The sequence below is a fragment of the Buteo buteo genome, chromosome 2 (assembly GCF_964188355.1).
Source record: "Buteo buteo chromosome 2, bButBut1.hap1.1, whole genome shotgun sequence".
NCBI lineage: Eukaryota > Metazoa > Chordata > Aves > Accipitriformes > Accipitridae > Buteo > Buteo buteo.
In genome coordinates, this window is record NC_134172.1 from 3,899,118 (window position 1) to 3,913,184 (window position 14,067).

The 14,067-nt window shown below is 49.1% G+C and overlaps 1 protein-coding gene across 1 annotated transcript; it reads left to right on the forward strand.

Annotated features, from left to right (window-relative positions):
- The first annotated feature begins 3,774 nt into the window (after nt 1–3,774).
- On the forward strand, nt 3,775–13,875 carry KLHL40 (kelch like family member 40). The gene is made up of 6 exons (XM_075044208.1): nt 3,775–5,076; nt 8,328–8,488; nt 10,120–10,227; nt 10,943–11,128; nt 11,672–11,818; nt 12,607–13,875. The coding sequence occupies exons 1-6, from the start codon at nt 3,931–3,933 to the stop codon at nt 12,716–12,718; spliced, it is 1,860 nt and encodes a 619-aa protein (XP_074900309.1). The 5' UTR covers nt 3,775–3,930; the 3' UTR covers nt 12,719–13,875.
- The last annotated feature ends 192 nt before the right edge of the window (nt 13,876–14,067 follow it).

Here is a 14,067-nt window from a genome sequence, read left to right on the forward strand (position 1 = left end):
TGTAGAATGGGATTTATCGACTGCTCATCTCTCTCCTGGAGGAGAGTATCTCATCTGATCTGGTTATTGCCTGCCTGTTAGTAAAACTCGCCTGAGAAGCCAAGAAAAGCAATTCTTTATTGCAACTACAAATCCTAATTAATAGCCCTACACTGGACACTTTCTTGTTCAGCCTGACATAGATATAATTCCTGCATTCGCCTTTCTTGTTCTAAAATCTCATACAGGAGGGAGTGATCCTGCTACACTGCATCCCCTTAGGATGCTTTCCATGTATCCTCACCCACTCCCATGTCATGGGGGGGGGACTATTGCCCACTTAGAGACACACTTAATAACTGACTTAGTCTGTCGGTCATTGGAAATCAGTAGCTGTAGTCCTGTTAGATCTGTGGCCAGTTAGCTGAGGGCTATCTCAGAACAGCCCACCTCCGTTCAGGGCTGTGTTGTCTATTATACAGCAGCCAGCACTCTCGGGGGTATACCCTGGGGAGAGTCGATTCATCTATTCATGTGTGCATAAAGATAACCAAGTGGTAACTATGATCACTGTTCACCCTTGTCGCATCCACGTGTGCCATCTCCTCTGCTTTTAGATGCTAAATTCCTCTGGGCTTGGCTGGTACTTGCTTGGAGACCAGCTTACCTTTGTGGTGACACGTTGGACCCAGCAAATGGAAGATAGATGGGACAAGTCTACCGTGATCAAAGCCTCTACAGGAGATAATGGTTGCAGAGGGCTCAGAATTGATGGCTGCCTCAAATTCCACTGCCATCATCAGAGAAAAGTCTCCCGTAGCAATCAGATGTGGCCTTGGCTCTCCAGGGCAGCAAGGCTCAGACCAAAATCCTGTTGACTTCCCTGTGCGTAAATAGATTATAAAATGGTAATGATCAACTAGTGTGACCGAATGAAAGCCAGAAATGAGGAAAGAGTAAACACACAAGTAAGAAAGAAATACTGTGCTTGAGATCCAGACCGGAAAAGTGTAACCTAAAGTGTAAGAATGAAAATAATCTGGGCACCAAATACTCGTTGGGTGGGTGGATCTGAAGCTTGTGGATCTGAGCTGCATTAAGCACTGCTGGCTTTTCACTCCCAGCCCCAGGACGGTTCGAGAGAATTGCATGGTGGCGCTGAGAGCATCCCCATTAGCACTGTTTGAGCTGCTCAGAGGGTTTGGGTCCACCAGAACAACCCTCTGTCCCACCAGGCTGTGGTAGAAACTTGTTTAGGGATGAACTACCCTTATCTGAGCTGAAAGCATCTGTGCTCAGGAGCCAGGGAGGTTTACAGACCATCTGAGGTCAGGGTGAACATATAGAGCACAGACTGCATGTCCAGCCTGGGCAATATATGCAATCTACACCTATTTTGCTGGCAGGGCTTGGGATGAATACTGCTGTATTGAACTGAGAGCAAAAAATGGTGGAAACGTAAGGCAGGGGATCAGATGTGTGATTGTTGACCCAAGCCGTTATGAGGATGGTGTTCCAGCACTGCTGGCGTTAGGAGGCACTGGGAAGCGTTAAGGGTGTCTAGTCTGAATGCACGATTTAAACTGCCTGTAGAATGAATGGGGACAGACGGACATCACCATCCTCTCATCTCAGGCAAGTGTCTAACTCGGGTGCAGTGAACCAGCTCCCAGAGATACCTGTCTCTCCCCATGCTTGCAGGGAGCCTAAATGACACCGTGCACCGAGGAGACGGTGCTCTTGAAAAACCAGGGCTGCTTCGCCAAGCCTTGGAGCTGGTCCAGCCGCTGTGCGAAGCCACTGAAGCCAACGGAGACCCCAGAGGAGGTTTGGGACTGGCAGGGTGCTCTTCCCTTGGGTGGACCACAAACCTGGGAGAAGCCACAGACCCACTGATCGGTTGGAAGCTCCTCTGGGAAGGGATGGGCTGTAGCTGCATTTTAGCAGCGGCACCTCGTGGCACGGGGAATATGGAAGCAAACCTCGGATGGCAGCGCACGCCGAGCAGCACAGCCAAAAGGAAAACAAGTCAGGGCTCAAGGGAGATTAAAGGCGGGGGGGGGGGGGGGGGGGCAAAAATCCCAGCTGGTAGCACAATAACACAGGATTAAACTTGGGAAAGTGCAGAGCTAATGCAGAGGGAGGGGAGAGGGGAGGATGGGGTTGTCCAGCCCCAGATGTCTGGGAGCAGAGAAACGTTTCTGAAGTTTGACCCACTTCAAAGATCAGCGCTCGTTGTCTGATCCTGTCACAGATGAGCAACACAGCAGAAGAGCTTATGTTGTGAGCTCCAAAAAAAGCTTGTGATTATTTCCCTGCTATATTGTTACCTCCCAGATGCTTCTGGAATCTCACCAGTACGAAAGGGCTTCATACCAGTATAGCTCCCTCCCTTTTCCCACTTATGTAGATAACCATCATGGCACAAAGCACTTTTATAAATACATCCATGCCAGAGTAAGGGGTTATCTGGCTTTAAATACACCAAGCAGAGTGCCTAATATCTTTGCATAGACTTAATTAAATCGTTAATTAAATCTGTGCCATCACTGAGTGTCAGCCAGCCCAGAGGGTCCATAGTAACGGAGATAAAACAGATTCATGTATAAGTTTTACTGTAGGTATAAATAATTATAGCTACCCTGCTCACCCATGTCTGCCAAAACTAATTTTTTTCTTTGTGAGCTCCATGGGAATAGCTGGACCTGGACCGGCCATTTGAGGACCCGTGGGGCTTCCTAGACATCCATGGGCGTGCAAGCAGGACACAAGACCTGCTGGAGACCTCAGCCTTTCTGGAGCATCAGCTCAAAGCCAGGCAGGTTGTCCTGCTGTGGCTCTAGACTTCAACACGGGAGTGTTGAATCTCAGTAGACCTTAGCAGGAGACCCTCAATTTACAGGAAGATACCTGTGTTGAGATGTCCTAATCTGTGAGTTGAAGCCCACCGTTGCCCTCTCTTTATTTCTGTTCGGCCTCAGACCCTCCCTCTGTCACCAAGATGTGGAACAGATGGATTAATTAATGATGAGGTGGCTGGAGACTGTGCCAGTCGGGCCATGCATGTATTGCAGGCAAAAGCAGAGCCATCCCTCTCCCAGGCTCCTCGAGTCTCCTCCTTTAGTGAGACTTCTAAGTAACTTCCAGCATAGGTCTCATATCCCACACTGGGGTGTAAATAAATAGCTCTATCTTCATTTCCCACTCCCTTCCAGACCCCTGAAAAGTGACTCCGGAGGAAAATAAAGGACAAACTTCTGCAGAAAAGCAGCCCTGGGAGTGAGCTGTCTGGAGTCGGGGATGCCACAAAGCCCACATAAGACGCTCCCTTATTGCATCTTTCCAGCTTTGACTTCACAGTCTATTTTTAGCACAGCAAAAGGTTTAGCAGTTTCGGAGCAGTCCGTTTAGCGGTGTAGGGAGAAGGTCTCAGCCTTGCCATTCATGACCCAGAAGTCAGATTGGGATGTTTGATTCATCTGGAAGCCGTTTCCCAAGCTCAGCGGCTGAGCCGACGGGTCGCACGCGTCTCCCGTCGTGGGACGGCAGCAAAAAACTCCTGCTCCCCCCGCCGTGACTCACGGGCTGACAGACCCTTCCTGAAGCATCGAGGCTGGAATTACAGCTGTTCCCCCAGCCCCCTCCCTTCCTCCTTGTCCCATGTGTCATATTAAAGGGTGATCGGCTTACACATGCTCCAGTATGGATTCCTTAAGCTTTGTAACGCTGTGGCTATATATAAAGCCCTACGCTGGAAACTGAAGTACGCAGACAGCTGCGATAGTAGCAAGCGTTTCACATTCCCAGTGTGCTGGCAGTCTGGAAGCAAAGGAGACCCGGGAGCCCTGCTTTGAGTAAATTTCTTTACCGGGGCTCAGGTACAGATATATTCATAAATATATACATATAGAAAAGAAGGACTGGGGAAAAAAGGAGCAGTTACTCTTCACCATGGGTTTGCCTTTTGATCAAGTGGAAGAATTGCGTCTCTACCAGCAAACTCTCCTGCAGGATGGACTCAAAGACATGTTGGACCACAATAAGTTTCTGGACTGTGTCTTGAAAGTCAAAGGGAAGGAGTTTCCCTGCCATCGGCTGGTGCTGGCAGCTTGCAGCCCGTATTTTCGAGCAATGTTCCTCTCGGACATGGAAGAGAGCAAGAAGAGGGAGGTCAGTTTGGAAGACGTTGATCCAGATGTCATGGGCAAGATCCTCCATTATATCTACACGTCCGAGCTGGAGATCACAGAGCAGAATGTGCAGGACATCTTCTCCGTGGCCAACATGTTCCAGATCCCCTCCATCTTTACCGTCTGCGTGTCCTTCTTGCAGAAGCGGCTCTGCCTCAGCAACTGCTTGGCTATCTTCAGGCTGGGCTTGATGCTGGACTGTGCCCGGCTGGCCGTGGCGGCTCGGGATTTCATTTGCGATCGCTTTGCGCTGATCTCTCGGGACGAGGAGTTCTACCAGCTCTCCCCTGATGAGCTTATCGCGATCATCTCCAGTGACTCCCTCAACATCGAGAAAGAGGAGACCGTCTTCGAAGTAGTGATGAAGTGGGTGGGGACCAAGGACCATGAGAGCCGGCAGAAGGCCTTGCCTGTCGTCTTCGAGAGCATCCGCTTCCGCCTCATGCCCAACGACTACATCAAGGACCACGTGGAGAAGCACGCCATGGTGAAGTCCAGCCCAGAGCTGCTCAAGAAACTGCAGATGGTGAAGGATGCCCAGAAAGGCAAATTCACTGTGGTGAAGAAGAAGAAAGTGAAGAAAAGCAGTGAAAAGCAAGTGAAAGACAATGTCGTCAATGGAGCAGTAGATGAGAAGGAAGATACAGAGGAGGACACTCTCCCAGGGATCTTAAATGACACAATGCGCTTTGGGATGTTCCTCCAGGACCTTATTTTCATGGTGAGCGACAGTGGAGCAGTGGCCTACGATCCCACTGCCAATGAGTGCTATTTTGCCTCCCTCTCTACTCAAATCCCAAAGAACCACATCAGTCTGGTGACCAAAGAGAATCAGATCTTCATTGTTGGAGGACTATACTACAATGAGGACAACAAGGAGGATCCCATGAGTTCCTACTTCCTACAGGTACTAGCTGTATCTTTCTTTTGTTTCTTTGACCACTTTGGAGCATCACCAGTCTTTAGCTTCCATGTGATGCCAGTAATATTCATTGTCATGTGAAGTTAAAATGAAAGTTGTAAATGAAGGTAAAATATCTGAGTTGCTTTACTAGAGATTCTTCTCCCTGCATTTTTAAGGCAGATCCCACTGAAGGGGGGGGTCTGGTAATTGAGGAAGGAGGCTTGATGGAGTAGGTAATAGGAATAAGCCTTCCTGATCCAAATCCTGAATAGGGGATCACTCTGAACAGTGCATTTGGCCCAGCACTGGCTGCCACAGGGCACAGTAACTAGAAGGTTAGTGGCATCAGGCCTGGGTTCTGCTTTGCATCCTTTATATTCCCTGGTTATGAACCCCCAGCAAAACCCAAGGGTGACTCTGCCAGGTGCCAACAAAGGACCAGCAGCAGCTACAGCCACAGAGCAAACACCCCAAGGACCCAGGGCATGTTCCTACCTCCCAATATGTGCCCCATTTCTAGTGCTCTTCTTGCCCCTGGAGGTGTGCTAGTTCCAGCTCGGAGTCTCCCCCTTGGCCATTTCCATCACGTGCAGGGGAAACCACAGTGTGATGTCTTTTGGGATACTCCACAGGAAAAGTGGCTGTTCTAACTCAGCAGTAACCAAAGCTGTGATAAAATTGAGCTCTGTGCAGGCAATCTGAGCCCCAGCCTGGGCTGTAACCCAAGAGCACCTTCCCCGTAGACAGCTAACGCAAGGTGCCGAAACCTATGTCTAAAGATCAATGCTCCACCCGTCTTGTTGCTGGCCAGGCAAGGTAATTCCTTGAGCGGCAGCAAAGGTCTGCTGTGTCCTGAGCTGTTTCAGCACGACTGCAGCAAGCAGGTCAAGGGCAGTGATTTGTTTTTTTTTTTTTCCCTTTGATTATACACTTGTGAGACCATGTCTGGATGCTGTGTCCAGTCTGGGGCTCCCCGGTACAAGGGAGACATTGAGGTACTGGAATGAGTCTAGCAGAGGCCACCAAGATGGTCAGGGCTGGAGAATGGGAGGTACAAGGAGAGGCTGAGCTGGGTGTGATCAACCTGGAGAAGGAGAAGGGAAGATCTCACTGGTGTCTGCAGCTCCCTAATAGGAGGGGACACAGAAAGGGCATCCAGACTCTTCTTGGTTTTGCACAAAGATGGGACAAGAAGCAAAGGCCAGGAGTTGCAGTAAAGGAAATTTCAGTTAGCTGTGAGGAAAACCTTCCCAACAGAGGGGACAGAGTACTGGAGCAGGGGTCCAGAGAGGTCACAACACATCCATCCTTGGAGACATTTAATATTTGACTGCACAAAGCCCTGGCAACCTGCTCTAACTCCAAAGCTGCACCTGCTTGAGCATGGGGGCTGGATAAAAGACCTTTGGAGGTCCCTTCAAGCTAAATTATTCTGTGATTCTAAGCTGCAAAGAGCAAGATTTCTATATTCAGCTCCCACTTTGCCACTGACTTAATAGCAAATGCCTTGGGCTTCGTGTGGCCGTTTTTAGCTCCTTCCCCACAAGAAGGGGACAGTGGTCCCTTCAGAGCTCACTGTGGCACTCGTGCATGGGAGGTGCAGACAAGTCCTAGGGCTGGAAGGTGCCGTCAGTTTGCAAAGGTGTAATTTATTGCCGTCAGTGCCATTACATAGCTCACAGTTTCTGTATGGGTAAGAGAGTCTTTTGAGCCTTTTTTTCAGCTGAAACTTCACACAGATGTTGACAGGCAGCTGTATGATGGACCCTTGAATCCCTGTGTCAGTGCAGCAGCATCTTACACCTTCTGACTCTGTTTTTGGCCTCCCTGATTTCACATTCCTCCCGCTGAAGCCAGGAGAGTTAGGTCAGGGATAGTTTAGACTTAAGGACAGGAACCAAAATGCAAAAATGCTGATAAATCCCAGAGGCCTTGCAAATTTTGTCAGGAACAAAATTATTCCATTGACATTTCAGATGGAAAAGGGTATCCTTTATTTGTCGATTCTAAGATTCATGACTTGAAAACAATGCTGAATCCATCAAGAAGCAGGAACTATCCTGGTGACTGAGCTGCTCGGGCTTGCGCTATAAATAACACATATGTGGACCACAGCTTACAAAGAGACAATAACCACAGGCACCCAGCTGAGGCCGAGTCTTGGGAGGCAGCCCAGCAAGCTGAAGCTCTTTGGCCCAAGCCCATAGCAAACAGTGCTTCAGGCAATGCTGCATCACAGCTTTGTCTTGCAGAGTCCCACCAAACTGGCTGCAAGATGTCACTCCCTCCTCTGCTGCCAAGCTACATTAAAAATTTTTGCCCCAGATTACATTTCCCATCAAGCTGTCGTAGCCAGAGAGCCCCCAGCCTCATAATCTTTCAGATCTTTTTTCTGGTGGGAGATGACGCGACGCCTTGATCTACGGGTGTCCAAGGATCTGCAAGAATTTGGCCATCTGATCTAGTAACGCTGTACGCATCAGTTTCCCCATCTATCAGATGGGCCTGGCACACTTTGGTTGGTGAGAAGAGCTCTGGTCTTCGCAGTACCGTCTCAGTTGTGTTGTGCCATATTGGGTAGATAGGTATTGTGTAAATAGCCTTTGTGCAGATGGACACACATACATTTCATCTCACGAACTCTCACACACACTGAGGTGATACAGGACTCCGGTATCTTAAGAAGCAGAGGAGAAACACGGTAACTGATCATTTGCCAGAAAGAAGAATTGATGGAAAAAGAAGGGACTCGGGAGCGAGCTGTGTAGCCAACATAGCTGACACCACACTGTTACCTGGCCGAGCTGGAAAATATCATGATGAAATATTGTGATGTGTGCTGCATCTGGAGAGGTTCAGGCAAAATTTCTAAGATTGAAGTGTTTCAGCTCCTGCAGTCCCAGGAACTATCCATTAGAGGTCCAACATGGGACTCCCTCATTTGAAGACGACCCAACATGTTCCAAGCCACAGCTTTGGTGCACAGAGCAGAACATGTTCACGTTGTCACATCTCTGCTTTTATGCCTTGTCATAAAGCATATGTCACATGATGTGTGACACGGATTTGTACTAAGATGTCCCATCCTGCAGCAGATGGTAAGGCATAGGCAGAAACTGGCATTGCAGAAAGTGCCTACTGGGGTGACCAAGCTGCACGTGGGAATGGACTTTGCCCTCAGCCTCTGGACCCCGATTTTTGCAAAGCAAATGGGCCGGGTGAACACACACTAATGACCATATGTTTCCTTTCAGTATGACCATCTGGACGCAGACTGGCTGGGGATGCCCCCCCTGCCCTCCCCTCGCTGCCTCTTTGGCCTGGGAGAGGCAGAAAACTCTATTTTTGTGGTCGGAGGGAAAGAACTGAAAGAGGGAGAGAAGACCCTGGATTCAGTCCTGTGCTACGACCGACTGTAAGTGTTCGCGTGCGAGTGTGGGGCAGGAGGTGGTTTACAGGAGAAGGTGAAGCAGCTGCCTTGCAAAACAACTCCAGCTCTCTAGGGGCTGAAAGGTTTTGGAGACAGGGCTCAAACTCTGCATCTAGATACTGGGACCACTGGGACTGTCTCAAGCTGTACCCTGAGGCTCTGAGCTGACTCTCTCCAGCTGCTTCTTTTATTGTAATTGAACCTCCCGGAGATGGAAGCCGTAATGGGGATATTATGTTATCGGGGACTGATCTTAGTTGATGCTCATGTGAGACCTGTACAGGGGAGCAAGAGTTTTTCCTTCTGCTCTTGCCCATTGGTTGGAGGTTCAGCAACATTCACTGATGTCTTACCAGGAATGGCTTTGAACAGGAATGTTTGTTTTGAAAATATTCCAATGTGGCACTGAATGGCCCACCCTGATGGATATCAGGCTTAATAACTGATTATTTTTGGACAATGGGCTCTGACCCATGTAAGGTCATGACCTTTATTAAAAGGCACCATTCTGTTCTGCTCACAGGAGACAGAAACACCCAAAGACTGCTGTTCTCTGCCCCAAAGAGGCAGAGCAGTAGGCATTAACAAGCCTTTGCTTGGTCTGTACTTAGACGTGTGTGCTTCAAAGTCTGTTTTATAAGCAGAGATTTGAAACCAGTTTCATTCCCACAGAACAGGGCATTTATCTGCCCCTGCACGCTCCGGGAAAGGATGTGTCTGCCCTCGCTAAGTGCTCAGGGGGGTGGTTTGAATACCAATTTGAAGCTGGTAGAGAAGTGATCAGCTCCACTTGTATTTCTAGCATTATTTAAGTCAAGATTTCAACTGTAACAAACCTGGAGAGAGCAAACTGTTGGTCTATGGGATCAAATATTTGCCCAGAGTGGTTGCGTAAATAGAAAACACTCAGAGCCCAGGCAACTCAGTTCTTAGGTAAAATAAAGTGCAGGTCTTGGAGGTTACATCTTATATATATGATAACTAGGGATGAGTCTAAGCTACATGGACATGAACAGACACTTCTTGAGAAATTGGTCAGGCCTATTGGATACCAGTTTGGGGTTTCCATAGCGTTATAGCTACATCCTCTGCTCAGCTGCCCCAGAGCTAGCTCAGAGGCTTCAACACAGCCCTGCACTGCAAAATGTGGACATACCTGCCCCTGTGGGTCCCTGCTGAGTGTTGGCCAACCAAAGCACCTCAAAGTGGAAGGCGGTGGCCAATAAATAATTTTTTCCTCAGGATTTTGCACCCCTAAGTCTCATTGGTTTTAATTTTTTTCCATCATGCAGGAATCTCTGTCTTCTTTGTGTTCAGCTGGTAATGTTTTTAAATGAGGTGAGGTCCTGGGAGAAGTCAGGATGTGTATCCGCAAAGCCCAAGAGTAGGGAATACTGCAGAAAACAATTAATTAGCATAAACATTCTGCGTATTTTATATTCCCACATTTTTTAGGATCACAAAATTTATTGATGAGCATTATCTCATTGAAAACCTCATATTTTTGAGATCGGGTCAGGATCTGTGCTCACCTCTAGGTCTGGAGAGTGCCACGTACTCTAGGGCTCACCTAGCAAGCTACAGATCTTTTTGCTCCCCGTCTTTCTCTGATCCAGGTCCTTCAAGTGGGGTGAAGCCGATTCCCTTCCCTACGCAGTCTATGGCCACGCGGTGGTATCGCACAAGGATCTCATCTACATCATTGGTGGCAAAGGAAGCGACAAGTAAGTCAAAAACCAAGGGATTCATCCCCCAAACTAGTGGGATGATGGCAGAGAAGCGTGGTCTGGTAATCAAATCCAGATGGGTGTTTGCAATAGGAGTGAAAAACCTCATCAAACCTGACCCCCCCTCCTGCCCTCCTGCAGGAGACAGGCTCAGCAGAAAAAGCCTCTCTCGGGGAGCGTTGCAGCGATTGCTTTGCAAGGCAGAAGTATGACTGTTTGCAGAGCAAACATGCCATAATCCAGCAAAGATAGGTCCTGCTCTGAAAGGATTATGGTCGGAAAAGTGTGAGCGCGCATACATTCACACACCTTACATTGCCGTCCTGGGGAACAGGGGCGTTACTGATGATATTTCGCGGCATCAGGTTGGATCAGGAGCACTGAAACACTGTCTGATGGCTGTGTGCGAGGTCCTGAGAGGCAGTTAGCTCCATGGACCCATATCCAGCTGTGTAAGCACGATGCTGAGCCTTTAGGACTCCTATCCAACGCGAGCGGAGCAAGAGGGGATACGTTATACACGCAAATGATGTCTCCAGGCATGGGCATTCTCTGGTGCACACCCAAGCAAAGGCACTCATGGTGATGTGGAGGAGCAAAATCCTTTCTAGAGACCCCATGTTCTTGCCAGCAGACATCCCCAAACTCCTGCAGTGCAAAGCTGCCCCTTGGCAGGCGATCGAGTCTCCTTTTCTCTCTCATCTTTCCCTAGGAAGTGCCTGAAGACGATGTGTGTCTACAATCCAGCCAAGTTTGAGTGGAAAGAGCTGGCTCCCATGAAAACTGCCCGCTCCTTGTTCGGAGCCACTGTGCACAAGGACAAAATCTACGTGGCGGCTGGCGTGACCGACTCCGGTTTGACCAACTCTGTGGAAGTCTACGACATTGCCACCAACAAGTACGTACCTGAGCACACCTTTAGGGTGTAGTTACACAAGGAGCAGCTGCAGGTGTACATTCAGCAACTTCCAACCATTCTGGAGTTTGCTTGCAACTCCCGATACCAGTTCCTCCCAGTCTGTATTCCTCAGACAGCTGGGCATCACCAATGCCACTGCAGTTGGGCTGTGGATCATATCAGGCTCACCTTCAAAGCGGTTTCACCAACTGGAACAGTCCTTGGGTTCCCTGCAGGGCTGTAGCTTCATCTTGGCAGCTTCACCCAACGCCATAGACTTTGGGCAGGCCTTGAAGCTGCAGTCCCACAACTGGGACCTGCTGGTCCATGCCAGGTGTGCTTCACAGCTCATCTACTCAATATAAAATGAAGTTGAAGTATGATGATGGAAACGGGTATCTCTAACAACAGTCAGTGTATGATCCCATCCCATGTAGACCTACACAAGTTTAGTTAATTCAGTTGTTGATTCCTGATTCAAGGCCATGCTTGGCATGGGGGTGGGCAGGGTGCCTTAACATGTCCCCTCTCTCGACACGGCAGGTGGGACACCTTCACTGAGTTCCCCCAGGAGCGCAGCTCAGTCAGCCTGGTGAGCTTGGCCGGGGTGCTCTACCTGCTCGGAGGCTTCGCCACGGTGGAGACGGAGTCAGGAGAACTGGTGCCAACAGAGCTGAACGACGTTTGGAGGTGATGATCTTCCCCGGGGCTGTCCAAGGGAGCACGGGAGGGATGTTAGGGAGAGCCACTGAGGGAACAGAGAGTTTCTGTCTGTGTTGGTGCCTTCAGTGTGAGATGGATGTCGTTACGCCAGCAGAAGGCTGCAGGCTTAGTGCAGGCTCTCTGGGTGAGCAGTTTGCCCTGTGCTGTGCTGGAGGGCACATTAGGTGATTCAGTGATACCTCCTAGCCTCATATAGCAACATACCAGGGAAAATCTGCTCCTTTAGCTCTGTTGCTGCGTTGACATTTTGCCTGGAGCGAGTTCCAGACCTCCCCTTTGGCGTGAAGCAGCATTTGTGCAATGCATCCTCTCCCCGGGAAAAGGCAGCGCTCGGTCTGGAAATCAGATAGTCTTACGTGCAAGCAGACAAGCGGGCAGAAAGCACTTTCTGATGGCTGCTAACATCACGTTAGCTGCTCCTGTCCTTCACATCTGTGGCTCTAGAGCACCCTCAGCAGGCACCTGCTGGCCTTCACCATGGATGTTCAGTCTTGGTGCCATCAACCTGTTTCCCAATGGAAAAATACACCCTTCCCTGCGAGACCATGTGCTGACATCCACGTCCCCTAGCCCGGCGCTGCAAACCAGAGCACACCAGGGCTGACCATCCCCATCCAGCTCCCACAGATGTCCTGTGGCCAAATAATGTCTGTGGGACATCACACCATGCACCAGGGCTCCCACCACTATGGAGAGCAGCTGAAGCGAGGGAGAGACACTTTCCTCACCATAACTGTCTGTTTGTCTGTCCCCAGGTATGATGAAGAGCAGAAGAAGTGGGAAGGGGTCCTCCGGGAGATCCAGTATGCCTCCGGTGCCACTTTCCTTCCCGTGCGCCTCAATGTTTTGCGCCTAACGAAGATGTAGCAAGGCGTGATTTTTTTATATTTTTTTTTTTTCCATGGGGGTCTAGGGCAAGGAGGGATGGGGGGAGGTGACGCCATGCTTATCAGTAGAGAGATATGGCATCTGGATACGGTGTAGGACGTTGCATCTGTGATTGGTACCTTTTTAGTTAGTCAAATGGGGAAGGGGAGAAATTATCTTGAAGCCCTATGGGAACTTGAAGATGCTCACAAGATAACTAGAGAAGGGGTCTAGAGCCTGCAAGGAGCTGGGGTAGGCTGAGAAGCATGGAGCGACGACTCCTACCAGTCTCAGCAGAGAGGACAAAAAGATCATACGCTTGTTCCGCTTCTTTCTCTATGTTTTCCCCATCTTCTCAACTGCTGTTGAACCTCCCCAACCAACGGTTGAGACAGAAAGTGGGTCCCAAGGGACGAAGCTGACATTCCCCACAAAAGAAGGTCTATAAAGTATTTCCCCACCTAAGGCAGCTGTGACCGTGGTACGAGAACCCACCTTGGAGAGGGAAAGTGGTACAGGAGGGACCTGGAGGGACTTTGCTGAGTTCCCGAGCGAGGAGAGTTCTTGGGATGAGACAGTTAAAAGAAAAGAGCGTGTGAGCGTGGGCAGCAGAAATGCTTTGGAAGTCACGATGAAAAGAAAATAGTCTTAGTTCTTTGCCTCCACCGCGACTTTGGACTGAAGAGAGGCCAGGAGCTAAGGTCTGCGGGAGGGAAGAGTCGTGCAAGTAGCAGGGTAGGAAAGGGGGGAGAGACGGGCAGGGAAAGCCATGTGCACTCATCTCCAGCCTTTTGGGCTCCTCATCGTCAATCACAGATCACAATGTCCTCACCTGTGGTTGAATAAGTGCTGTTTTTCAGGGAAAGGTTTTATATTTATGCTGTTCCTCTTATTTTTAATGTTCTGACCTTTTTTTTTTTTTTAAAGAGTATTCTAGTTTGCTAAGTACATGGAGATCTCAGACGTGTTTGGCTCTAAGAAAGATTCCTACTGAGAAAAAAATGCATATTTTTTTTAAAGTTGTCCATAATGATGTTTTGATAGAAACACGACTGTACTGGCAGCAGGACAAAGATCTGCTAGAGCAAAAATCTGATGCCCACACCATCTGACCAGTGGTTTATTTAAAAATAAATTATTATGCTATTTAAAAAAAATATCCCCTGTGTTTGCATGTTGAGAGAGCTGTAACTGAATGTCCACAGCAACCAAACACAAGGACCAAGCAAAAGCTGCAATGAACACACAGAGAAAACCAGCCCCATGGAGAGCCCTAGCAGAGCCCCAGCTTTTCTTCTTATTTTCCACCATCTGGGAGCTGAAACTTTAGTGTTCATATCCTCACAGAT

What these genes read in the sequence shown, in the direction of transcription:
- KLHL40 (XM_075044208.1), top strand. Translation starts at nt 3,931, where the DNA reads ATGGGTTTGCCTTTTGATCAAGTGGAAGAATTGCGTCTCTACCAGCAA. An exon ending in TGAGTTCCTACTTCCTACAG is followed by an intron (nt 5,077 to 8,327) that starts GTACTAGCTGTA and finishes GTTTCCTTTCAG; the next exon opens with TATGACCATCTGGACGCAGA. An exon ending in GGTGGCAAAGGAAGCGACAA is followed by an intron (nt 10,228 to 10,942) that starts GTAAGTCAAAAA and finishes ATCTTTCCCTAG; the next exon opens with GAAGTGCCTGAAGACGATGT.